We start from the raw sequence: 25,951 nt of genomic DNA on the forward strand, positions 1-25,951 counted from the left end.
ATTGGCAAGAATAGAATCCCTTTAATGCTAAGTTCAGTTGAATGTATTATTGGAATTTAGTCACTGAATTAAGATTGTTATAATAAAAAAAATAAATATGCCGTACAAATGTGTACGGTTATTCTATATATTTTATCCAAAGACACCAGAGAATATAATTCTTCAACAGGTAACTGTGGTCGTGTCTTCGACGTGCATGATTACATTCGAGTATTCCAATTTACAACGCACACTACCAATAAAATGTAATGAAATAATAATATTTAATAATATAATTTTATTTTCTAATAATTGTCATGCAATAAATATATACAATTTACATCTTAATGGCTTAAATGTAATAAATGACGTCACTGATGATAAAAGTAGCATCGTCCATCTTTTTCATCTTAATGACTTAAATGTAATAAATGACGTCACTGGTGATAAAAGTAGCATCGTTCATCTTTTTTTCGTCAAACCATTTGCTTCGTATATTAATCACTCTCGATAATAATTGGTAACCTAGGAGATGAGTGAAAGATTATTTCGGAGAAATAAGAGTTGGGAAACTATACGGCGTCGCCAGGTTTATTTATAATTGTGCCGGGCTCTTAAAAACCATGTAGGCATGGTACAATTAGGATCAAAATAATGATGAAAATAATCGTGGAAGTTATAATAAGTCCAGAATAGATCAGTTTTGATAATTTTCTAATAACAACCCGGCAATCAGTTTGGTACAAATTATTGCTGAGTATCGTATAATATGTCTAGAATTAGTATTCGGAATTGTATTAACTCGAATAATTCTGTTAGTTTCAGATGTCGACTAAATGCATTTGTGATATAAATCAGTGTATATGTGAGACGTAATTTCAAAACCGTGAACATCAATGCCTTTCTCCTTTGTCTCAAGGCAATTTTATACGGATTGTGAAATTGCCATTAAATGTTTGAATAAATGGTAGAAATATGATTATGAACCACAATAAATAAAAACACCAGTAGTTCAAAACAATTGCAATTTATTTTAATGTACCCTGTACAGTATATGATAAAAACTTCATTGACTGGATACGGCTTTTGCGGTCCTCTGTCGTACGACTAACGCAATCTCGTGCATCCGCTGTACAACTTCAGGCCACGTCTGTATCTAGCCCATGAAGATTATTGGAAGCTTTCAAATGGATATAAGGGATAGACAGGATATCAAACTGGTGACACTGTAATATCCGATTTACTAAATTTGTGTAGTAATTTTCATTTGCTCCGTGTCGAAGACCTTACTCATGAATGTCTCATAAGTAGCGTCATTCATGGTATATTCTCTATACATACATTAAGTCACGATCATGTGATGACACCATATCATATGTTCCCCATTCAATTCCGAGACACTGCATGCTTGCATTAATGTAACGTGTATTTCTTCGAAATGCGATCATGCCACTTATGATTTGTCAATGCTTCGAATATGACAGCACATTGTGCGACGTAACATCCTCTATAATAAACTAGTTTCGGGTTTCAAGTGTGCCTGGTATTCTGTTCAAATGGCATAGCAGATTGTAGCCTCGTTCACGTCACGCATAGTCGCCAGCCCGTGTATTTCACCAAGCCATTACAAATTCAAGTGACACTAAAACCCGCAATTAGCCTGTTTATCGTTGCTTCTGTCATTCAAACAGATGTTAAAGGAAACATCAAGCCAAACAACATAATGAAGAAAAAAGCTCCACAAATGTAGGAGAATGCAATTTACAGTTTTTTATATCACTTTTCATTCTCTAGATATTCAACTTTATGTCAGTATTATATAGTCAGCAATCTTGATTCTCAAGCAAAGGATTATGGGTAAAGTATGACATCATAGAATCTGTTGTCAGAAATTGGAATAATTATTTCATCTATAACATGAGAAATAGTGATGCGAATTAGTTCAAATTTTAGTTGTGCATATTACTCATGTATATTGGAAATTAGAATATTACAAATACACATAAAGTGAAGATATTGCTAAAAACGTTGGAAAAATAAAAATCGATACTTTTGTCGTAAAATATAGGATGACACTTTTTTGTCCCTTTTTGTGGCCAACATGTAATATATCACCTATATATTAACCTACTCACATTGGTAAATTGTATACAAATTTAAGCATTTGCTAGAAAAACATAAAAATACATTTTCAGTTATGTCTCCTTGACAACTATTTTATAAACATGGATGGCACCAGCACATGTATGCTATCAATTTCTAAATTTTCAGCCAATTTGATGTTCAACTTTTGAAGTAATAGATGATATCATTTTCTCAATATCTAGAGAATGAAACGTGATATAAAAAACTGCAAATTGCATTCTCCTACATCTGTGGAGATTTTTCTTTAGAGGTCATTATGTTGTTTGGATTAATGTTTCCTTTAACTGTATTACATACAAGATGCAATAGACTATGGTATGCTTACATATTGGACAGTAGTGGAGCACCTTCGTTGTCCGTTTTATCTACATTCATTTTAACCGCCTCAGCTCCGTCATCTGAGTCATCGTCTGAGTTTAGAGCCTCGTTCGCAAACGTTTCTTTCAATCGTAATTCCTCCGAGCTGTTCCAAATACCATACCCAAAATATATACAGAAACCTGAAACGTACGACCATAAACGCTGTACTCGGTTATGAAGAGGTGATTGGATAATCAGCTTTACGAATAGTAGTGTGTTATTTCGGGGGATAAATTGTATTTCGATGAATCTACGTCTACGAATATTGACCTAATTTACGCCAATTATACAACATGCATTCAGTAAGTAAATATAGTTATGGCACAAACAGTGACGCCGTATGTTTTGTTTTTCGCCGTTTGTTTTAAGCAATAAACCATCGACGGCATGTTATGTTGAGATATACAACTCCCTTCATTGAATACTTGTAAGATACTTAGCAGTTTGTTCAGAGAGAGAGTGCGAGTCATGTGATGTGTCACTATTCAGTCCCAAATAACTTACCGATTGACATCCATATTGAAAATCGGATCCACGTTGCATATGACAGTTTTAACATCAGGTAAATATTAATAAACATACTGATTATAGGTAGCAATGGTACTGCAGGGGCCTGCAATGTATAAGGTACAATCTATGTTATCAACTTTAAACATATTTAAACTATGGTGACCCTGTCTCTTGTTATATAATATTATTTCATTTATCATAGTTTGTTTTAATAAGAATACGCACTGTCATAATTAATTTTAAATACAAACAAGTTTTAGGATTAAAACAGCAGAGGGGAAAACAGTCTACCAAAAATCCTTGATTAATGTAAACATTGGTGTTTAATTTGTCTATAATTAGTTTAAGGGACATAATTTCCTGTTGGTTTGACAGAATGAACATTTGTGGTTGTATGTAATGTTTTATTCATTCATAGAATATATTGAGAACAGAATGTCTATACCGGATGCAAAATATCTGTCTGCGAAGGAGGTGTTATTCACAATGAGGCAGAATATAATGCTTGTCGCATATCAGGGGCAACAAATATGTTAAGGCGCAGTGGTCGTCGCGCTACGCATGTGCCGCATTTGTGTTGATAAACACTGGTTTTCCCACAATCCAATGCGCTCTTCAAATGAAAATCACAAGTATGAGGTTTGACTTATGCGCGACTTGCACTGATTACCGCCGGTGACTCCTTCGATACCTTCCAATCAATCGAAAATTACCTAATTAAAGCTTGGAAACGTCTCACTTCCTACTCATTTGTACACAAGTCAAAGTCGCCATCTTTGTTTATATGAGACCCATATATATCGCGCATGCGTGGCGCAATGACTACCATCTAAGGGGCTATAATTAATATTGAGAGCAGAATGATAGTTTCCGAGGAAGATGATATTCACTACATATATTGGGAGCATAAAATTAGCAGATCTCTTTTGTTATGAGTATAATACGGGTACAATAACGTATTGCAAGGGGATACAATTCATGGCACTTATTGTGGGCATAATATTAGTTGGGTGGGAATAATTCACGGACATATACTGAACTCAGAATATCTTTATGTGATGGAGTATAATGCATAATTCATCTTGGGCCCAACCCTGTTGGTTGCATTCCAATATGTCATATATTCTGCTCCTAATATGTGCCCTGAAATACCCCCTCCCTCAAAGCAATATTTAGTCTTCAATGTGAGCCCTAACTTATACACTTGGACAATATAGGTGACAAATGGTGGAGTTTGTATTAACACCTGTATAACGACATTTTGATAACGTGAGGCCAAATTTTGTCAAACCAACCTTCTTGTATCATACCTATGAAATCCGATTTATTCCGAAATATTCATTCTAAAATGCTCAAAAGTATCCAATGGAATTTCAGCGCAATGTATGAAATGTCAAATGTCATGAATAATCTGTTATGTAAAATTAGAAAATGCAACTAAGTCTGTATATACATAATTTTCCCGTCAATGTATGCGTTACTCTTAGTTCGCACAGAATCGTGCTCGCTTGTATGCAACATGGCAAGTCCAAACTCAGTAAAATAAAACGTATTGTACGTATTGTCATTATGTAAATTGTAAATTAAGTAAGTAAATTGTTGTACATTAATTAATTAATTGATGAATTATGTAAAAGCACGCGTGTATTTATGAATTATGCATACACACCGAACGTAATATTTGTGGTTGTCATAAATCACATTACCATGTTTATCGGTTTATTGCGTGCAGTTATACAGTTGCCTGGCAACATAGAACAACATTCTCTCGTGCGTTTCATTGCCATATTTTTAGTATTTTAAAATAAATTATTATGTTTTGAACAATTCCAACACTGTTGCATTTTTGTCACATATTAAAACATGGATTTTAGAAATAACTTATGATACCCCATTAGTCACGATATATGATTACGTCATTCCATGACACCAGCTTACAATTGAAAGAAATCATTATATCTTCGTCATAGAAACTAATTGTAAACGTGTTGACAAAATGATCTCCATTACTAATTTTAAAATACAAACATCACTTTCTCAAAAAATAGGTTCGTGATCTCAGTTCTATTTAAGTCAATATCCTTATCGATCGAGCGTGCAATTATAAAAATGAATGCGCTAAGTGGATTAATAAAAAGAGATTAATTAGGTTGCGCTGCACACATTGAATATTAACGCCTCTGGCATCATCGTGATTTTCATTGAGTGTGTTTATTGCGATAATTGTTATATCGCTGTTGGGCAACTCTAAAAGATGGCGTTTGTAAAGCTACCTCGTGGATTGGTTAAAAAGAGTGCTAATTTAAACTAGGAAGTACATGTAATTGGTGCAAAACATTAAAATGACCTTCAGAAATAGATAAACTGCATGTGTAACCCTTCTCCCGCTTTCCACGAGATTTTCCAGGCATTATGACGCTTTATAATAGTGTAAAATGCCGACATTTGCACCCTCCATCGAAGTTTAACGTGGTTTCCGATAAGAAATGCCCATATGTTGGTGCGCTTAACATTTACTTACGAAATTCTAGATTCTTATTTACAACATTTTTTGGAATACGCATGTGGTCATTGGCTGCTCCCAAAATTGGGGAGGGGGTCACTGTGTCTTTTAGAAGTATAGTGTTGATTTTGGTTTGCTTTACGTTAACAAACCAAGTTTTAACATAACGCTTTAATTCTGTGTCAGAGTAACTGTCATCGCTAAATGGCGATACCTGAGAGCATGTTGCATAGATTAATTAGTCAAATAAAAAAAAAAACATTATATAAAAAATAATTACCTTAAATGTCAAACCTCTTGTATTTTGTGGCTGTTTCGATATCGCATATAGACTTACAAGTATGCATATACCGAGGGTAATAGCTAGTATTATTGCCCACCATTCCCCGTGCGCTAAATTCGACTCGGCGAAAATCATAACTGAACAAAACATGAATATTAGGGCCCCTGGAACATAAAGAAAAAATAAATTTAAGATTATACACTTGATAATGAACACCGACATGGTTAACAGGCGTTTGTAAGAGGGTTTAACCACGTGTTTGATCAAGTACTTGTTTTGCATTCCCCACGATAAACACAGCGTTGTTGCATCGTTTCGCGGTTTTATGTTTATACATGATATCACCGCGGCAAGGATACCTATTTCCCGGAGTTGTTTATATTATTTATATCATAATGATTAATACGTCTTCGTTATTGATACATAATTCTACGTAATATGATATCGCTTGCTATGCCATTATTATTGTTTATTTTGAATCTTACAGGTTAGAAAACGGAAATAACGACGCAATCGATATGGGCCAAATCCAACAAATTGAAAATAGTACTCAGTATTCAGAAGAGATGCCAACCTACGCTAACCATCTAATATAAACACTCGTAGCCATAGTTTAGGCCTTACTCTGACCTTAAACATTATTGGGGTCACAAAACAAAACATACACACCGCACTGAACGCAGATAAATGCTCCATTGAGTATGACGCCAGTAAGGCAAAAGTCACGTGGCCACGAACTATGTTAATCGTCTTTACTGCGTTGTTTACTTACCGAGTATAGACGTTGCATACGTGACAATTGATGACGATAATTCTGACGGAGTTGAAGTATTGGAGGCAAAACATTGCCCGAGCACGTCAAGAAGTGTGGGCGTCGTATCGGGTCCCGGGTGATGTAAATGAGAGAGGGTTGGTTTACCAGTATCACATTCATATCTATAAATAAGCAATATATTATGTATTCATCAAAATCAAATGTGATTTTCTCCATTTTTTATCTAAAATTTGTCAGAAGTTTATCATCATTTTATAAGGTGAAGATATTATTGACATTGAGTCGATGAAATCAAAAAGTGCAGTGCGTCATATATTAGGAACACAAAGACACACGTGTGAACTAATAATAAAACCCAATTTAAAGGGCGGCAGTCGTTGTGCCGCGTCCTGTTCGATATGGGACTAATAGCGACGTATACAACGCGTGTAAAATACATTGTTTATTTATATGAAATTCGAACACGCGCTGCGCGACTTGTAAAGTACAAATAGACAGGTAGCTGAGAGCATGTAAACATCACCTAAACAGTTAGCTCAATATTTCAAGTTGTAATCAGCACATAGACACAGTTAGATTTGAACATATAAATGCCACCTAGACAGCTAGTTATGTACATGTAAACATCACCTAGACAGCTCCTATGGTCTTGTATAAGCAGTACATAGCTGCCAATGCACTATGTACTTTGAAACATCGTTAGGACAGCTTGAAGTTTGTTATTTTTCTGGCTAATTTAACTAAAGATTGGTTTTGCTCAGTATTATATGAAAATAAAAATACGAACAAACCGTCTAATATAATTATTTTTAAACGATTAACCATTGAATAGTTGTGCTCAGCGATGTCACCGCACACTGGGTGACGTCAAACTAGTATTACTGAGATTTTCCTTACCTTAAAATTAAAACGCACACTGATACTATGGTATACGCTAAAAGTGTTCCTATTGACATCATGTCTACTAACTGTTTAATTTCAAAAAACAGAGCCATTAACCCTGTTAACAAAAACAATAGATTAAAAACGCTATAATCAGAGGAACATTTCATACAAAAGAAAAGAGTTCGCGTACTACAATACACATGCATAAATAAATTGTAACATTTCCTTAAAGTGACAACGGTGTATTGCGTATACAGAGAATGTCTCAACTGTGTAGCCTTTCCAATGCCCAAGTGATCCCGTGACGTCATACTGACGTAGGTAGACAAACGAAGTATCATATGAGACAATTTTATTTCATTGTTAAAGTAAAAATTTCTAAAATAAATACCATAGAACAAAATAATGAATAATATAATAAAAACGTGGTAATCTGATTGGCAAATGCACAAAGATCAAATGTTCACACCCTGACTACCTATAACAATAAATGCCAATGTTGGTGGTTCGAGCAATATTTTTTGAATTACTGTTAAAATTATATCAATAGACTATTTCCGGTCGTTTCTAACATAGATATAAGTTGCATATATGTGAGACCTCATTTCAAGTTGTAAAAACGTCAACTCATTCGCACACAAACATTTTTTTTTCATCCATGACTGGATTATGATAGGGTCAGGGTGTGAATTGACGCAAGATTAGTAACTATGTTACCAATGCATCACGAAACCGTTAATGTATTGGTGATCCCACAAATAACTATATTCGTGACGCTCCACGATGTATTGAAAATGCGCTCACAAATGACGACTACTATATTTTAGTTTCTAGTCTTTAAAGCTGCGTGGAAACGGATATAAAATACAGACAGGACATCAAATTCGTGACACTGCATTATCAAATTTATAATTAAACTGTATTAAATTTCATTTGTTCATAGCCTTTGGCCTATACGTCACTCGCTTAATACAATTGTAGGCTCACTCACTCTATTAGTTACAAATGGCGGATGTAATGACGAAATTGGACAACACGTCACGTGACACTGAAAATATTGCTTCAAATTAGCAGCAGCAAAAAAAGCACTAATGTATTACGGCCTAAATTAACCACCTTTTCAGTCACATATTCGTGATGCGGACTCATTTTGAGCAAAATAGGCCACAAGTTTGACCCATGAGCATTGATAATGTTTTTATTTCGGTACACGATGCCCGTCTACATTACTTACCCGCAAATATTCCAGACACGGCTGTTGCTACTAGAGGTGTTCTATAATTGTCATCTACGCGAGAAAAATACCTAAACACTAAACCATCGTTGGCCATTGCGTAAATCACACGTGGCAGAGGCAGCATTGAACCCAGCAAACTGGAAACAAATATTGTAATAGGTACATAACAAATTTACTAAAGTTAGTTGATGGTGACTTTTGTTCACCGGGGAGGGCGGGGTATAGCCTGATTGACCGGTACACCGATGGTTACCTTCTTATCACCAGAATCTGAAATTCAAACCTTGCGACTTGATAATAGTTAAACACTATTTAAAAGTTTACAGTGAAGTACATTTTTTACTTGGAATTTGGAATTGGAATTAATTCCAGGTAAATTAAAAAAAATACAGTAATATGAATCTACGTATTTATCAGAATATTCGCTTTTTACGTGTTGAAAATTGAAATACTGTTTTATTAAAACTTTAGAAATGAGAAAAACATGAATTATTCTTGCCAAATCCCAACATTGTTTCTCAAACAATTTCGCCATGCTGATTGGAGAATCGTATTTATTGTATGTACTGTCGCTATTATCAATGACAAATATTGGTTACATATAATATAATCATATTTTAACGTTATTATAATGTAACTTCAGAATATGTAATACGTACCTCGTTGATAGGCCACATACAGCTCCAATTGTAACGATATACCTTGCCCATTCCCAGCCGATATACTGAAATGCGTGCGGTATGGGCGCACCGCTGTCAAGTTCGTAGTAAGGCACCAATAACGTCAGAGCTGATGAGACTCCAAAGTACGAGAGAAAGACGAACGTCAGGGACAACAGGATACTGACGGGTATGGCTTGTTGAGGATTCTTTACTTCTTCGCCTATTAAGGCAAATAATACGTAAATATGTGAGGTGAAGAAAGCGATATTCAAAGTTATGTATGCGTAGTAACTTTCGGGGTTGGTAAACGCACGGTACGACACCGAACGACGGTGCAGTTGTCAATTTCTCAGTGTACATAATCATGCAATTGTTTACCAAATCCTGATGTGATAGACACACGTTTCGAGAATTATGTCTCGAACGAGGATGAACACAAATGGGAGATTTGATAACGTACACGCTTTGGGGGATTAAGATATATGTCAAATAATAATGGCGTCGTATTACCTGTAGTAGCTATTGCATCAAATCCAACAAACGCATAAAAACATGTAGCTGCTCCGGACATTGTCCCCGAAAATCCAAACGGGAAGAAGCCTCCATCCCCCTGTGTCTCGGGGTCAGGGATGTCTTCTACTTGGATGTCCCAGTAGTAGAAATTAGCTTTTAATACCGCGGTAACCAAGATAAACAACACCACAACCATATTAATGGATGTAAATACGTTATTGAATCGAGATGATTCCTTGACACCGACCATCAGTATAGCTGTGGTGAAAGAAAAAAAAATACGCTGAAAAATACACTATGTCAGTCCGCCTCCACAATCATTTTCTCCACGAAATGTAATGGCCCACTAGCATCTGACGAAAGGTATCAGTACGTATACCACAGTAAATGTATCATCAAAGTAAAAAAAAATGTTCAATTGATCTAAATTGAAATTCATACACAATACCATCTTGATTAGAAGTTCAGGCGCCAGGGTACTACCCTATTTAAATTAATTTTCAACATTAGACCGGGTGTAACCCTAACCTGACATGTACTGTAAAATGACTAATTTTCACTGGGTTTAAATTTCACTGATTTACCATTTCAGGCACATTCAATGGGTTTTAAATTCACGGTTTCGTCATTTAGATAATGTGTTCTATGCTAAATTTTATATATTCACTGGGTTTTAATTTAGCGCATTTCTCCAGTCAGTGAAATAAGCTAAATTAAAACCCAGTGAATAATTACCCCCTTTACAGTATTCGTGAGTGGCGCCCTCGCCGGCCGAACGGCATTAGACGCAACTCACCCTTCTTTGTAAGACTAGGTGCAAACATTTGCCGATTTGTAGATAACATTTCCAATTCAGAACGCCTCGGAAATGAAAGGGCAATAGGTGATTTTCCGTACAACTGCGAGATCTCGCGAGATGCATGAAAGACGCGCGTCGAACGTCTGCCGCAAAAATCGAACGATTTGATTTTGAATTAGAATTTCTTTATTTCGCAGCTTACATTGACCGGCCGATCTTCGACAGAGGAATATTGCTTCCGAATACCCTCACTTAATCGAAATTGCCTATCATCAAATGTGGACAGCACATTATTAAGCTTGGAAATGTCCCCGAAATACTTTCGCGTTTGTCGAATCCCACGCGATGTTTGACGCGACTACGACGCTATGACCTTTGTTTGTCCTGTTTTTACGTTCGATTTCACTCATAACGCGTGATTCTCGCAGTGAACGTAAAATGGTCTGTTAAATTACCGAAGTATTGAAATCAATTGTATTCAAGTCACTAGACGAAAACTATCACGCTTAAACCAAATGGGAGTTCTTCTTCTGTTTCCCGTGCTACAAATTTGAAAAAAAAAAAAAAAAAAAAAAAAAAAAAAAAAAAAAAAAAACAGAATTTGGCTCGATCAGAAATTGATAGTACTCGTTAATTAGAATTCTGTATATACTTGTTTAAACTAAATATCAATACCGGCCCTCCCTACCGTATAGACTTGTTTGTGTGAAAACGCATTCATAGATTGGATACCTCTGTAAACCGTGTGACGTAACGTTGGTGTTCAGTTTTATAGTAAGAATCAATGTATTTCAAAAAAACAATACAATTTATATTATATGCTAAAAAATAGTCAATGGGATACATTATTTGGCTTGTACATTTTTGTCGACTGTAATACTATTTGCCAAATAATAAAAAAAAAACATAAAACTGAAACATTAAAGCGGGAGGGTCGTCACCTGCGCACGCGCGGGGGTTCCAAGCGACGATAACAACACACGCTAAGAACACAAAGGCTCGTGGGTAGACGCTTGTTTTAAAAACAATGACACGCTATGGCCACCTGACGCATGCGTAGGTGACTACTCCCTCGCTTTAATAATACCTGTCACACTGAGTACGATGACAAATGCCAAGAAGTCTGGGTAGGCAGCGATACCAGGCATATTCATTGGTATGTATTTCATAGAAAAGTTCTCCAGATTTTCCCCGAGCATTGAATCAAAATAACCACTCCATCCCCTGGCAACGCTTGCTGATCCTGTTAATATATAAGGAAAATGTAAGTTATAAGGAAGTTAATCTAACAAATGAGAGATGATTCTCAAACAATAGAACGTACTAGAATTGATTTCTTATACTGTTTGAATCAGATTATATGTATTCCATATTCATGCGGCACAATCTAGAGCGTATTCACAAACACGCACACAAATGACTATTTGAGTAGTTTAAGGAGTTTACGTTTATCGGATGATAAAGACCGTTATCCAATATGACAGATTAGAAGTCTTGCATAATGTCTCAAATTTAAGAAAACAATGCGTTTAATAAGGTTCGAAACTATGACGAAAAGCGGTACTGAAATCAGTATGCCGTGTGCATGTTTTGTATATGCAAATTATTTATCAACATATTTTGTCATGCAGCCGTAATCTCTAATTAACATTTAATATCTCTAATTTAAACAGAGACCTTGACCAATGAATCTCTCCTAGTAAAGAATATGTACATACACCATGACGGAAGTATGCTATACTCTCATTGGTACACAAAAGACACGTGATATAATGGTCGCCATACCTATGACATATTCCAATATCATGTTCCAGCCAATAACAAAGCCCCACAGTTCACCAACAGTGACATAAGCGTATACGTAGGCCGAGCCAGCGCGAGGAACCCGAGCACCAAACTCAGCATAGCAAAGACCTGCGTGTAAAAAAAAAACAATAGATAGTCATTAAACAAGTGTAAGTTATTTGCGGCTGAATGCAAGTCTTCGTCGTAATTTTAGATGCGTCAAGACCCATTGCGTGGATGAGTCACATGATCGGGAAGATGTGGCGGTGGGTCACGGTTTAGGAACCAGTGTACGTGTTACGATCAACATACGTAATGGCGCACACACTGTAGATCCTCTATCATTTAACCTTCATGTAGGGACCACGGGGTATTTATTCACAGAATCACGGGTGTGAAAACAAAGCTCACGGTCCTTTTGGATGAATATTCACATTATGTGCAAACAACATTTAGACAGCGGCAAAATGATGTATTGGTCGACCAAAAACAGTAATTTTCATGCTATTTAATATACAGATGGACATAAACAATCCTCAATTACCAACAAACACATTTTAGGGCAACATCTGATTTGATCAGAAAATATATAGAAGATTTGTTAGGGTCACGTACTGGCAATGGTTCTATTCTTGTAATGTTGATATAACTAATAGTTAATTGAAATAGTTGAGAGCAAGATTAAACATAAATTGGAAAAATTGGATTTCAGAATACGGAAATATCAGTGAAAACAATTAAATGCTATTTTTGAAATAGTGAAAAATTGAACAAAACTCGGACAACAAATAGAATTAAATTTTAATTACGCCTTTTGAGAAAATTTGCATAATCATGCCCAATCATTGTACAAGATTATTACTGTATTTGAGAGAATATGTTATATTGCTATTAATCACTGACCTTATGCAAATAGAACTGAGTAGGGTGAGCGCCCTCTCGTGACGGGTTTGAAGCGCCAGGGGGCGCAAAGTACTCTCCAAACGTCTTACCTGAAAGGACTGAAGCAATCCCCGCTATCAAAAATGAAAGAACAACTGATGGGCCGGCGACTTCTTTGCCTACTTGTCCGGCGATTACATAGAGACCGGTTCCTAGTGTCCCTCCGATGCCCAACGCAGTCAGATCGATAGTGTCCAGACAACGCTTCAGATTACTCTCTTCGATGTAAGCAAAATCTATATATTTCTTACGTAACAGGCGCTGTTTAAATCTATGGCATATCGTCATGGTTTAAGTTCAGTATCACAACATTATTTATCTGAAATCAAAAAAATATCAATTAAATTTTTCACTTACATTCCCGTTGTACGGTGGCCTCAAGAACACAATATAGACACTCAAATACGCCACATTGTTCTGTGCTGTGAAGACGTACCCTTTCTTGTTGAACGGCGATTGCATTTGTTTGTTTGTTTGTTTGCTTTTTGGCCACGGTAATGTGTACCTTTTGGAGAACGCACGGAGATTACAGGATGCATATTGTATCGTACGCGTTACGAGCACAATGATTTTGAAATTGATGTACAACGATCGTATTTATGATGGTTAATTTTTAAAAAAATATGTCACCGTGTGTATAATACAAACTACTTTCGATTTTATATTTTTATTCCCGGGCCGAGTTACATCACAGAAAAACGCACTATGTTGCTACGACGAGCACCACTGTACCATGTGAATCTGTGAGCTATGCGCCAGCTGCTGTTGCCGGTCGAAAAAGCCGGTGAAACCAGCTAAAATCGAAGAAACAGCATAAATTCAACTCTGAAGGAATCCTGAACAACCAAATTTATATATGTTTCACATGTAGGGGTATCCTAATTGCACTGTTCATGGCAGTCTCAACAACTACCCTAAAATACCGGTACAGTAGAGTAAACGGCCTTTGTTTTTACTGTGATGGTTGCCAGGCGATGAAAATGCCCGAATATCCGCCCGAAAATAGTTGTTTACTAGTCATAGGAACGACCGAATAATTTCTGTATTCTCAGTACTGCTCTGTGTCTACCAATCCATGTTAGAGTGCCACCATCGTTGCACCTGCACCGCTATACGAGTTACAAGCTACGTATACAACGCGTGTATTATATAATAATCAATTTATATCAATTTTAATTTTCTAAAATATTCTTTGATATGTTAAAACATTGTTTCATATTCTAGTTCATGATGTTTTTGACTAAATAAATGAAACATACACAAACAAGACCAGATCAGAAATTCGATTAAACCACAAATCTGGAATGATTAGGTTAAAAATAGGAATCAACGCCAGGTTATCGTTGTTTACCGCATGAGCACATTCTCTTTCATTTAATTTGATATAAACAAGATTCATGGCGCGCCCCCAAAACGTCTAAATCCATACACCCCCGCCCCCCGTACATTCTACATCCTACATTCCTGATCTATGGAAGTGTTCAACCAAATGTTAATTGATATCCGCTTTGGGAACGGGTCCATGGATAGGCCCACGTCACCTCAATATTGATTTTCTACTATAATTCAAAAATATTTTAAGTTCGTGTTTCCTATTCAATCTCCATATGAACATAGAAGATACAGTTAGAGTTGTTAACCCACGAGTGAAACAATATTTACAAAACGTGCGTGAGTTTAATAACTCTGAAAACGTACAGTCGACGACACGATTTTGATGTCCTGTTTATCTTCAGTTCTGTATCCGTATCCGATGTGAGCACAAAACTAACATCGGAATCCAATTTTGAACAGCGTTTCATAGATGATCTTCGCTGTTCAATGATGAAAATTTACACTTTGTGTATTAACAGTTTACTCAGTTGACCGTCGCTTGACAATTGTCAACTCATCTCTAAACCATGCAAATAATGCCACGTTAATGATGACATACGAGACAATAGGTAAATGGAATGAGGAATTGGTAAAATTACACTCGTCCTAAACGCCTGAACCACTCATCTGTTTTCGTGATTACAGAGGTGAAGAAACAAAAAAATGTTCTGCGACGATTTACTTCCAGGTTCGCTGGTAATCGGCTAATATTTTCTCTGTTCTGTATGGTTATATTCAAGCGATGTTAGTTTATCAAAAAGGTCATGATATCACTAACGCATCGAGGTGTTCCTCATGAAATCATAATTTTGGTGTAGTAACTTGCCCATTTTTAATGATGTACACGGGTCTGTTGGGTGTTTTATTTCGTTACATGAGACTCATATTCACCGGCTTTGAAACCGTCGATTCGGACCATGCAAGCGATTGTGGCCAATGTTAATCGGAAAATATAGAAAACATATAGACACGAATTACAAATTCAAACGTTGCTATAAAACGCGATCGAACGAGTTACGTATCTCGTGTCCCCCTAGCTACTAGAATACCTGTTCTATGATCATGACGAACCAACTTCTCTCATTATGTAAAAGGAGAACCTTCGTTTTAGTGTGGGAACCGTCATTTGATTTGATTTGATTTGATTTGATATCAATGCTGAATCAATATTCATGTCATGGATGCACGGATGTGCGAAAATGTCACAGCTGTCACATATGCTGCGACAGTTACTCCATTAACTTAATCACTGTTTGTGGTGTATATAGGAATTTTATTATTGAAAAGGTCGATTGAATATTCAACAATGTTTGTTTGTTTTTGTCGTTGTTACAGATGAAAAGATAGGGGAGAAGGTAATTACTCGGGTCTGACAACTGTCCAAATTATATACTGTATATATAAATGATTCAGTGAAAATAAAATCCAGTGAATATACAGTTATTCCCATATTTTTACATTCAACTCATCAAAAATCAGCGAAAATTAATTCCATACAAAACACCAAAAAGGTCTATTCAGCGAAAATTAATTCCAGCTAAAATAAAGTATTTCACAGTACCACTTTACTGCGCCAAATGATTGATGGGATATTAATACTTCTGGTTATAGTAAAGCGCAGATGAAATCAAATTTGTCTTGAAAAAATGTGATGACCAACATTAAATTAATTACGTCACGAAATCTGTTGCGACGTAATAAAGCAATTATATGGTACTAACCAATCAGCGTATAAAATCATATGCGATCACGTGATATACCAGTAGAGAGGGTAAGTGAAGAGAGCACTAATACTAATTTGATTGTTATGTTCGTACCGCTGTATTTCACAAATCGCTTTAAAACTACAGAATTTTTCTCGCGAAAGATGAAGCAGATGGTGAAACTGGTTTGTAATATTTTTATGCAAACAGACGAGGGCGAAGAAGATGTGTCGCGTAATAAACAGCGCGAACTGTCACGGAAATGGTGAATCCGTTGTAGAAATCCTCGCGTTTTGCGGTGTCATTTTGGGAGATACTTTCCTCTCAAAGAATCGATATTGACAACAGGACCGGACAGAATGCAGTCACAAACCGTACTTATTGCACACACGTGTGGCTTAGTGTTTAGCTTGCCCGTGCAGTATGACGCGATATCTCGAGTTCGAACGTGACTGCCAATTAGGAATCGTACATACTGTCAGACACACAGTGGCGGATTCAGACGGGGGCAGGGGGGCCACCAACCCCCCAAACGCATGACGATTCATATCATCTGTATTACGCATAGCTTCTCTGCAATTTACGCTCCGTATATCTTAAGCGAGGCTTGGACAAAAATACATTTTGCTGGATCCGCCACTGCAGACACATGACATTCAGATTTGGAAAAACGATGAAATACTCAGGCGGGCGGCCTGTTCTACTTAGTCATCAGTGCAAGTGCAAATTACAGTGTCATTGCTACGAGTAGCGAATTTCGTGATAGCTGGCACTTTCTGTACGATAACCTTATGTGTATATATATTTAGTTTACCTAGTAATAAATTGCCTTTAAATGTGAACTTGACTGATTCGATCATGAAATTTGTATTGCATCAAATACTTTGTATACATATATATCTAGTGGTGAATTATCATGGAAACCTGAAATTTCGCAAATTGTGTTTTTGTATATAGAGGTCTGAACGAATTGTACCTGACACCCCTATGACCAAAATGGTTTGGTCACATTGACAACACAAAATGACTACGCTGTCACGGTAGTCACTGATTCTGCGTGCGATGAATACAACATCTTAGAGCATATTGGTGATTGTCTGATATCATTTTTGTTCATAGTGTTTTATTAAGCTGTACATCCGTTAATAAGATGCTAAATGTTTGGGTTTAAAATTTGCTTATGACCTGAGAAACATCACAAATTGCGCTGTAATTTTAACAATTCGCGTGTAAGCAAGTCTGGTTCAATATGTTCGTTAATATCGCTTATCAACAGGTGGTAACATATGGTGTATACCACACCGTCACACAGCATTGATTTTTTTTAAAATATTATCAAAAACAGGAAACCACGATTATTGTGAACAATTTTTTCACCACGATACAAAAATAGTAAAAATGTGACGCAATTAATGCATGATGACGTCACAAACTGTATCATTTTTCCATTGATATCGACACATCCGGTGTTTGCACCTTGAACATGTTACAAATTAGTGAACGTTGTATTCACTATAACTCGCTTTTATCATACCGCACACAGTGCTGGTTATTTGCATTCCGAGACTTGTCTTCATATCGACGGGACGCATTGGCGGTGAGTCGTACGTATCGTATCGTTGCAATAGGCCTGAAACGAACCTTGGAACTAAATTATTCGGGGATGGCCGCGAAAAACGAATCATAACGGCAAGATGTCACAATTGTGATTATAATTAGGAATATATTAGAAATGTCAATGATATAAACTGAAATTCACATGTACTTTATTATTACGTACGTGTTGACTAACACATGATAATATCTTCACTGTGGTTTGGAAATGGGTGCCCCGATTAGTATGACCATGTTTCACGTGCGTGGTCCCATATCAAACAATGACGAGATGTGACGACCACCGCCCTTTGAAGACCTCGTCTTTGTGGGTTCCAGCATGCGACGTATACAATGCATGAAAAATACGTGATTTATTTACACGTCCTTTAAAATGGTTTGCATAAACGAATCAGTGTGAGCTGTGTGTGCCTGGCCTCCACTAAATTTCAGACCTTTTTCGTGGTCCGAGATCAAACTAAAGATTGCCAGTATAAAAGGCAAAAATTGACACGTCAATAAAAACCTGTAAACAAAGAGGCTGATATCTGATCGATTGGTGGGTATTAGGTTTGGGTAGCTTATCAGGCACAGTCTTGAAATTGACTCAAGTTTGTTGTTCACTTTGGTGTTGCGTTTCCCTAAAGCTAGTACGGTATACACAAACCAATAAAAATCGTATCGAATCAAGTCGAGTAATTTAAGTTGTATATATTCGGTAACACTCATCACCAGCGTGTTCGTTCTGAACGGCTAATCGCCGGATTTAGAGGCACCCCATGACGCGGATAATATTTTGAAATTCCCTCTGAAATATCGCCTCGCCAAAACAAATACTACTGAAGTACTCTCTTATGTTTTGGTGAAAACATAATATTACGCATGGACTATACAGTGTAAGGCGATCATATATGTCAACGTACCGGTCATACTGTGGCTGGTATGCACGACAACCAACTAGTGGTTCGTACATAGTTAGAGAGTTGCATACATTACTTTATATGTGAGTATGTTTATTCTTTATTTCGCGGTATTCCGGCATTCGCCATTTATAACCCCCATAATATTTTATTTATATTATTAAAAAAACAAACATCAAAAATAAACAAGGAACAAATCTTGTACATAATCGATATCGATGAAAAACTGTTTATTTGAAAATACCCGTCACGGCAGTGCACGAGTATTAAATTAATCGTTGCTGGATTTAACCGCTCGTGTCAAAAATTAAATAAAATTGAAAAAGAGATTTGTGTGCTCAGTCTTAATAACAACCACTGTGACATTATATCCGTTATAGTTGTTAACAGAAAATGGGATCAACAACAGCATATTTCTGTCATGAATCGTAACATAGTGCTAACGAAAACATACGATTAAATATACAATGTCACGCTAGACAATCGGCCCCACCTGTGTAGGCCTCTACGCCGGGTCGATTGTGGTATATAGAGAGGAGACATTTTATGAAATTGTATGTATATTTCAGAAAGAACTATACGTTCGAGTTTACAGAAAGTTAAAAATAATGCAATAAGTCGTTTTGTATATAACTTGTACTGATTTACATTGTGACACGAAATTACTGAGTGTAAATTTTAAACGAGACAAGCATATCGAAATGAATTTATTTTGTAATGTTCACTTTGCACATTGGGATTAATTTAAATAATACCGCCCACCGCCTAATGTCGCATATAAATGTAGTACCTTCACTTTGACATATCTTACGGCGGGTTTTGTCACTATTCTAGTACGCCGCACCTGATGTACTAGAATGTGACGAGTATCGCAAAAGCCCTCAGCGTCGAGTGTATTGGCCGTTCTCGCGGGGCGTGACAAAACAATGAATCTATACATACATTTGAAATCCTTTAATTTCTAATTGTTGCTGATCTTGAATTAAAAATAATGACCGAGCAGACACCTGAACTATCCCCGAACAGTCAGCCATGTTGCGACGACCAGTACCGCTAGAGGGGGCGGGAGTGGGAGTTAGAATTAGAAATACAAGTGTAAAAATAGACTCCATCTACATGCAGAGCTATCGAAAAATTTATGTTTAAACAAGAGTACAAGAACGCTTGCATGTGAAGCACAACAAATCATCGTCTACACCTGCCCCTAAACTACTGGTCTGCCCTTCACACTTGGTACTATAATGCACAAAAATAATGGCACAACATAACGCAATGATTGTAAAATAAAATATTTTGCGTTGTTACTGGTAATGACTTTTGAACAATGGAATAAGACAATCATAGCTGATTACTGGGTTCTGATGTTTAACCGTGACTATTGCGTGCGTTATTCTATTTAGTTCGCAATGTTTTGTATTTTTATTCATAGACTTGTATTAGGTTGTGTTCGTGTGGATGTCACTTCTCTGATAAATTAAGCATGCCAAATCATTGTTATTATTTTGTATTTGCCTGCACATTGGTGTGTACATACTATATGGGATCTGCTCAGATTATTTGCCTAAAAAACATTCATAGATGTTACACTCGCATGAAATATAACTATCATTTATATTTCCTAAATGTTCAGTCTCACAGAGATAAAATGTTATGCAGGAGAGGCGTCAGGTTGTGGAACAGTTTGAGATCTTTAAATGTGTATGGAATATTTTTTTTTATTTAAATATCATTTAGTTGGTTTAATTAAGTAGTTTTAGCTTGTAAAGAATCCTTTGTGAGTTTATTAATTAAAAACTAGTTTTAAATGGTAGCACAAAATTGTGTAAATCAATATATTAATCAATCAATCAATCAAACCAACGACAAGCGCGTGCATGATTCTTGTGCTTGTCCATAATTGGATATGATACGATGGTAATGATTACTGGTACGACTTTGAGTACTAGTATAACACGATTACATGCATGAATTACAACATTAAAAGAGACATGGGGAGTAGTTGTTTACTGTAAAAACACTACACTGACACTACAATATATAAACTCGACGATGAGATATTGTAGTAATATTTCGATAATTGAAATTTCGTAGTTTTAGCGTAAGCTGGTCTTATGTGTATCACGGTTTGTAGTTTCATATCTGTACGTACCATATATTAATATGATTGGAACCTACCTACCTACCTAAGTTGGCACGTGTACCGTTGATCGGACGTGATCTTAGATCAATCGCCTCGTATGAATGACTGTGAATGACGACGAAAACACCCTAATTGTTTAGTTGGTCATTACAATTAAGTAGAATTCAGTTATCTAATTACCATTTTACCAATACTGACCTGTATTTCATCGTTGGTTTGACCGCAACGTATGCCACAAACAAACAAACAAACAAACAACAATTCAATGAATAAACACATACATCGTGACAATTAATGAATGACCGAGTGTCTTTATATAGTAGCATGTTAGTCACTGACATGTAAAGCAATACATCTGAACTGAATGAAACATACCTACACTGAACGCTTCACTGAAACTCCCTTTCACTATCACACCACGCTGAGCACTTCCGGAATCGGTAGATGTAAATGGCAAATCGGGCGCACGACACAGATTCCCATAAAATAATACGTACACTTAATCCCAGGACCAGTAAATCGTGCCCCTGATAATATTCCACGCTATTTCACCGAGGGGTCTCCAGGCGACAACGTTTTTATGGATCCAATCTGCCACGTCCGGGTGCGATTACTGAGAGAGAATGGAAACATGTGTGATTTACATACATATTAATTTCGCGCATGCTCAGTTTGTTGTTATTTTCACCACCTGTCACATTTGCAGTTGCAATGAAACCGTGACGTGGTGAAGCGTTTTACCGTGACGTCACGATTGATTGCTGATCACAGCGTTCTATTTTTAAAGAGCATTAATAACAAATACTCGAACGTTGCAAATATTTGGTTTTCGTACTCGACACATGTAGGCTTGGACGGAAATTACTAGTCGTACCCGCACATGTAAAATAATTTAACGATGGTGGTATGGTTTGCTATACAAATTAATTGATACTACCGGTACTTTTTTTGACATGGTAAAATACGTGAACCCGTGATCTGTACCACACCGGGGCCACGTTCATGGCTGTGTAAGACGTAACCCACCTGTGGAGCCCTGTGTTCATTGCCAGGAATTCGAATCGATTTCAAATGAATCTAGTGGGAATAAATTTTCACTGAAAAGACTTTGTGTGTGTTTTGTATGGAATTTATTTTCACTGAGTTTTGACGAGTTGAATTTAAAGTATAGGAAAACAGGTATATTTGCTGGATTTTATTTTCACTGAATTATTCCTTCAGCGAAAATAGCGAATATTAATTCCAAGGGAAAATATAAAGTATTCTACAGTAGTACATCACAAAAATGCGACCTCAATACTTAGCAGGGGCGGTTCCAGCAAAATGTATTGGGGTCCAAGCTTCACTTAAAATTTAAATGGCAGAGAAGCTATGCGTAATCCAGATGATATGAATGATCGTTTGGGGGAGCATCCCCCCCCGGTTCCTCCCCCTCTGGATCCGCCACTGATACCTAGGTATATTCAAATGGTGTAAGATTTCCCGTCGATGTTATTGATTTGCATTTCATTTGGAACCAAACAATATTTAGAGCGGGGTCAAACATTTGAAATCATGAGGGGTGGAGGGCGATGTCTTGTCTCTACATATTTATATTTGTGTTGAATTTTGCTAACGATTGTTCCTGTAACACCTTGTATGCATGTTTTCCTCTCGGTGTCTAGCTTGCATTTTTCATTCAACAAATCTTTCAGTCACCCCCTATGATTTTAATTTTGTCGACTTCTGGCCTTCAAATTCAAATTCATCGCATCCACTGTTTCGAATATCGTGTGCTTATATAGATCCGTAGAATACTGTAAAATACTTTATTTTCGCTTAGAATTCATTGTCGCTATTTTCGCTGAATGAATAATTCAGTGAAAATAAAATCCAGTGAATTTACCTTTTTTCCTATATTTTACATTCAACTAGTCAAAAATTCCATACAAAACACCCAAAAATCTTTTCAGTGAAAATTAATTCCAGCCAAAATAAAGTGTTCTACAGTAGTAGACGCGAGGAAGGGAGCGAATGGATCACTATTTAGGGAATAAGTCTGGTGGCTGACTCGCTCCCAGGTCAATTGAACAATATTACGCCAATATTAAGATATCTAGATCGAAGAGGTCTGAAACAATTAATTCCCTGACGCGACCAACCGTCAATTGAAAACAGGCATCAGTGTTATTGTAAACAAAAATAGCGTTCACACCGTTACAACAGTTGATTCCCTTGTTATGTTAATAGAACACAGATGGTGTTGCGTAAGTACGTTTTGATTAGCTATGTAAGCATGTAGTGCTTATGGTAACACATTTACCCGAAGGTTATGAAGTTGATTTATCCGAAAACATTTAAAATATATATTTTTTTAATAATTATACTATTGGATATGTGTTATTTTTACGAGAACTGACTAGAATTGATTTATATGGACCAGTAATTTAATATATAATAGTTGATAGAAATTCGGAAATCATGAATATCGGATTTGAGGTGTTGGACCATAGGAGGGACACCTGTAATATGAGGAATGTCCCTATTTGTATGATAATTTGTGCTAATATGCCCTATGTATGACCCCGAGATGTGATACCATCCTGTTACTTCCAGGGAGATTCAATAAGAATGTCCGGCTTTGCGATGCTCGGCTATGTTCTCCAAAATACAAGCAGTTGCAGTCCAAAACCAAATAAATATGATAACACTGTAGATATATTGAAAATTAGCGTCATCCAACACATATGATCACTAGCGAATGTAAGATTTTAGCATCGTAGCTTATTTCCATTATTGTGAAAAAAATATTCTTGATGTTCAACACTACCGCAGTGAGAAAATGTAAATTTCAAACCATCTGCGAATAATTAGTTTATAGTGTCTGTCACCAAAATACCTTTTTGTATTCTCTAAAAATAATTATTTATTTTGGCCACAGAACAGCCTATATCAATCAATACAATACTAAAGCTAATCTGAGTAAACCAGCTCTACGTACAAATTAATTAGTATATGCTCTTACATGTAGTGCAATAATAAAATTAATTAAAAGGGGAACCTGTTCTAGGAAAAATATATTTGTTATACCGTGTAGGACCATGCAATAACGATTTGAATCACAGAACGTATGATTTGAATCACAGAACGTATGATTTGATTTGTTAAACCGTATTTTGTCTATTACATATACTGGCAACATTCTGTAAAGTCAAACTTGGTCAGGATTATACATTGATTGACAATATTGAAATATTGGACGAAAAATAGACAAACGAAGCAGCCAACGATCGGTTAGCTAGCTATTATTTAAGTCAGTAAAATTGAACGAGTACTGGACACCGTGACGTACAGGGAGTGATCGCTAGTCTAGTCATGATTAGAGGGTGATCAGGAAACAGGTAGGTGTGTAGAATTGTAAATTAACGTACCAAACTGTTTCACTTAACATTAGCTAATATGCATTGTCACCCTCATTATAATCATAAGTAAGGTGAGACGGTGCATTGCTGTGTTAGTTGTTATTCCCGTCATTGGCCCTCACAAGTCAGTCGGATTTATATCGCCTCTGAGGGCGCATTTTAATCGATCCAATGATATTACTCGTATATATTTTCGATTCTATTACGTAGTAAACTCATTCAAAGTTGTATCAATGCTATTATTGTGTTATCCACATCGTCCCAGTAGTCTAAGTAAAATTAACTCTAAGGGATTTATTCACACTGTAAGCAGCATGATTTAGATCAATTCACCCCCTCCCCAAAGCGTGTATTATGGAAATAATAGATGATATTTTAATACGCATTTTAATATCCGAACTGTATGCAAATCAAGATAACCACGTCAACTTTTGCGAAGTATTAGGAAGTAACCTTGATTTTTAACTGATCACAACCGCATGTTATTCTCTAGAAAATTGTTTTTCACCGAGTCTTGACTGTGCGTAGCAATATCGTGTCAGAGTATGAGATCGCTTCCTAAGGCACTAGTAAATAAATAAAATCACGTGAAACTATTTCTTAATATAAATAAAACTTCATGATATATCTGGTATCAAAATAATCTATACAACTTTGAACCCATGTAATCTAATTACATTCACACTACAAGACGGGATTTATTCAGTTTTGTTGATTTTCTTTGGAGCCATCTAGTCAGACTATTTTATCTCCTAATAAAATAAATGATTTTTATTTGTCTGCTGGGAATTCGGATCAATGACCGAGTGCATACCGTAACTCGTTTCTGTTCAATAAGGTCGATTATTTTTTTTTTTATTTTATGTTGTCGTGGTCAGCTGATTACCAAAGGTCTGACTGAGCATGGTTTATTGGAAACATTCGGGGATACACAAGAGCATACGTAATTACACTGTGGTGTACACCTGATGGCTTGATTGATTGTGATTTTGTTTATCGAGAGTCGTCGTCTTGTGATCTAACCGACGCCGCGGCACAAAGCTAGAGGGTCATCTTATCTATGCGCGGGTGTTGACGTCATATCACGAGTTGTTCAGGGGTGGACCATTAGAAATTCTGGGGCGATAGACAAAGTGAAATATATGTACAGAAAAAAATCACGGTATCATGTAGAGATCGTACGTTACGGCCACGATAACAAAAACTTATAATTCACAAACACTGCTCTACTAAAAGTATATATGAGTATTCATTGGTAATTCTGTATGGAGAGTGCTTTGTTTGGAGAGGTATATGATATACCGGTAGTGTCATTTGCAGTATTGGATTCGTATAATAACTACAAATTATGAATGCAACCATAATCACGGCTATAGTGTCAATCAGTAAATAAATATATATAGTATGTAAAGTTCTAATAATTTATGTGAAATATATTCAGT

General features: G+C 36.3%; 1 protein-coding gene across 2 annotated transcripts; it reads right to left on the reverse strand.

The window, feature by feature from the left end:
• Window positions 1-259: 259 nt before the first annotated feature.
• Window positions 260-21,758, reverse strand: LOC100368510 (high affinity cationic amino acid transporter 1-like). Of its 2 annotated transcripts, none has more exons than XM_085508327.1 (13): window positions 21,488-21,758; window positions 13,429-13,697; window positions 12,437-12,565; window positions 11,739-11,894; window positions 9,850-10,110; window positions 9,337-9,559; window positions 8,675-8,814; window positions 7,453-7,555; window positions 6,553-6,716; window positions 5,778-5,944; window positions 2,989-3,097; window positions 2,450-2,624; window positions 260-504 (listed from the first exon to the last, which is right to left on the reverse strand). In XM_085508327.1, exons 2-13 carry the CDS (start codon window positions 13,664-13,666, stop codon window positions 477-479), a joined length of 1,893 nt encoding a protein of 630 aa, XP_085364453.1. In that variant the 5' UTR covers window positions 13,667-13,697; window positions 21,488-21,758; the 3' UTR covers window positions 260-476. The 2 variants fall into 2 exon arrangements, with proteins under 2 accessions (XP_085364453.1, XP_002731141.1); XM_002731095.4 differs by having other exon boundaries at window positions 21,484-21,757.
• Window positions 21,759-25,951: the final 4,193 nt, after the last annotated feature.

This window comes from Saccoglossus kowalevskii, chromosome 15 (genome assembly GCF_978046115.1).
Source record: "Saccoglossus kowalevskii chromosome 15, keSacKowa6.1, whole genome shotgun sequence".
In the NCBI taxonomy this organism is placed as follows: domain Eukaryota; kingdom Metazoa; phylum Hemichordata; class Enteropneusta; family Harrimaniidae; genus Saccoglossus; species Saccoglossus kowalevskii.

What these genes read in the sequence shown, in the direction of transcription:
- LOC100368510 (XM_085508327.1), bottom strand. Translation starts at nt 13,666, where the DNA reads ATGACGATATGCCATAGATTTAAACAGCGCCTGTTACGTAAGAAATAT. An exon ending in GTATGCAACGTCTATACTCG is followed by an intron (nt 5,945 to 6,552) that starts GTAAGTAAACAA and finishes TTTATGTTCCAG; the next exon opens with GGGCCCTAATATTCATGTTT. An exon ending in TTCAATATGGATGTCAATCG is followed by an intron (nt 2,625 to 2,988) that starts GTAAGTTATTTG and finishes CGTACGTTTCAG; the next exon opens with GTTTCTGTATATATTTTGGG.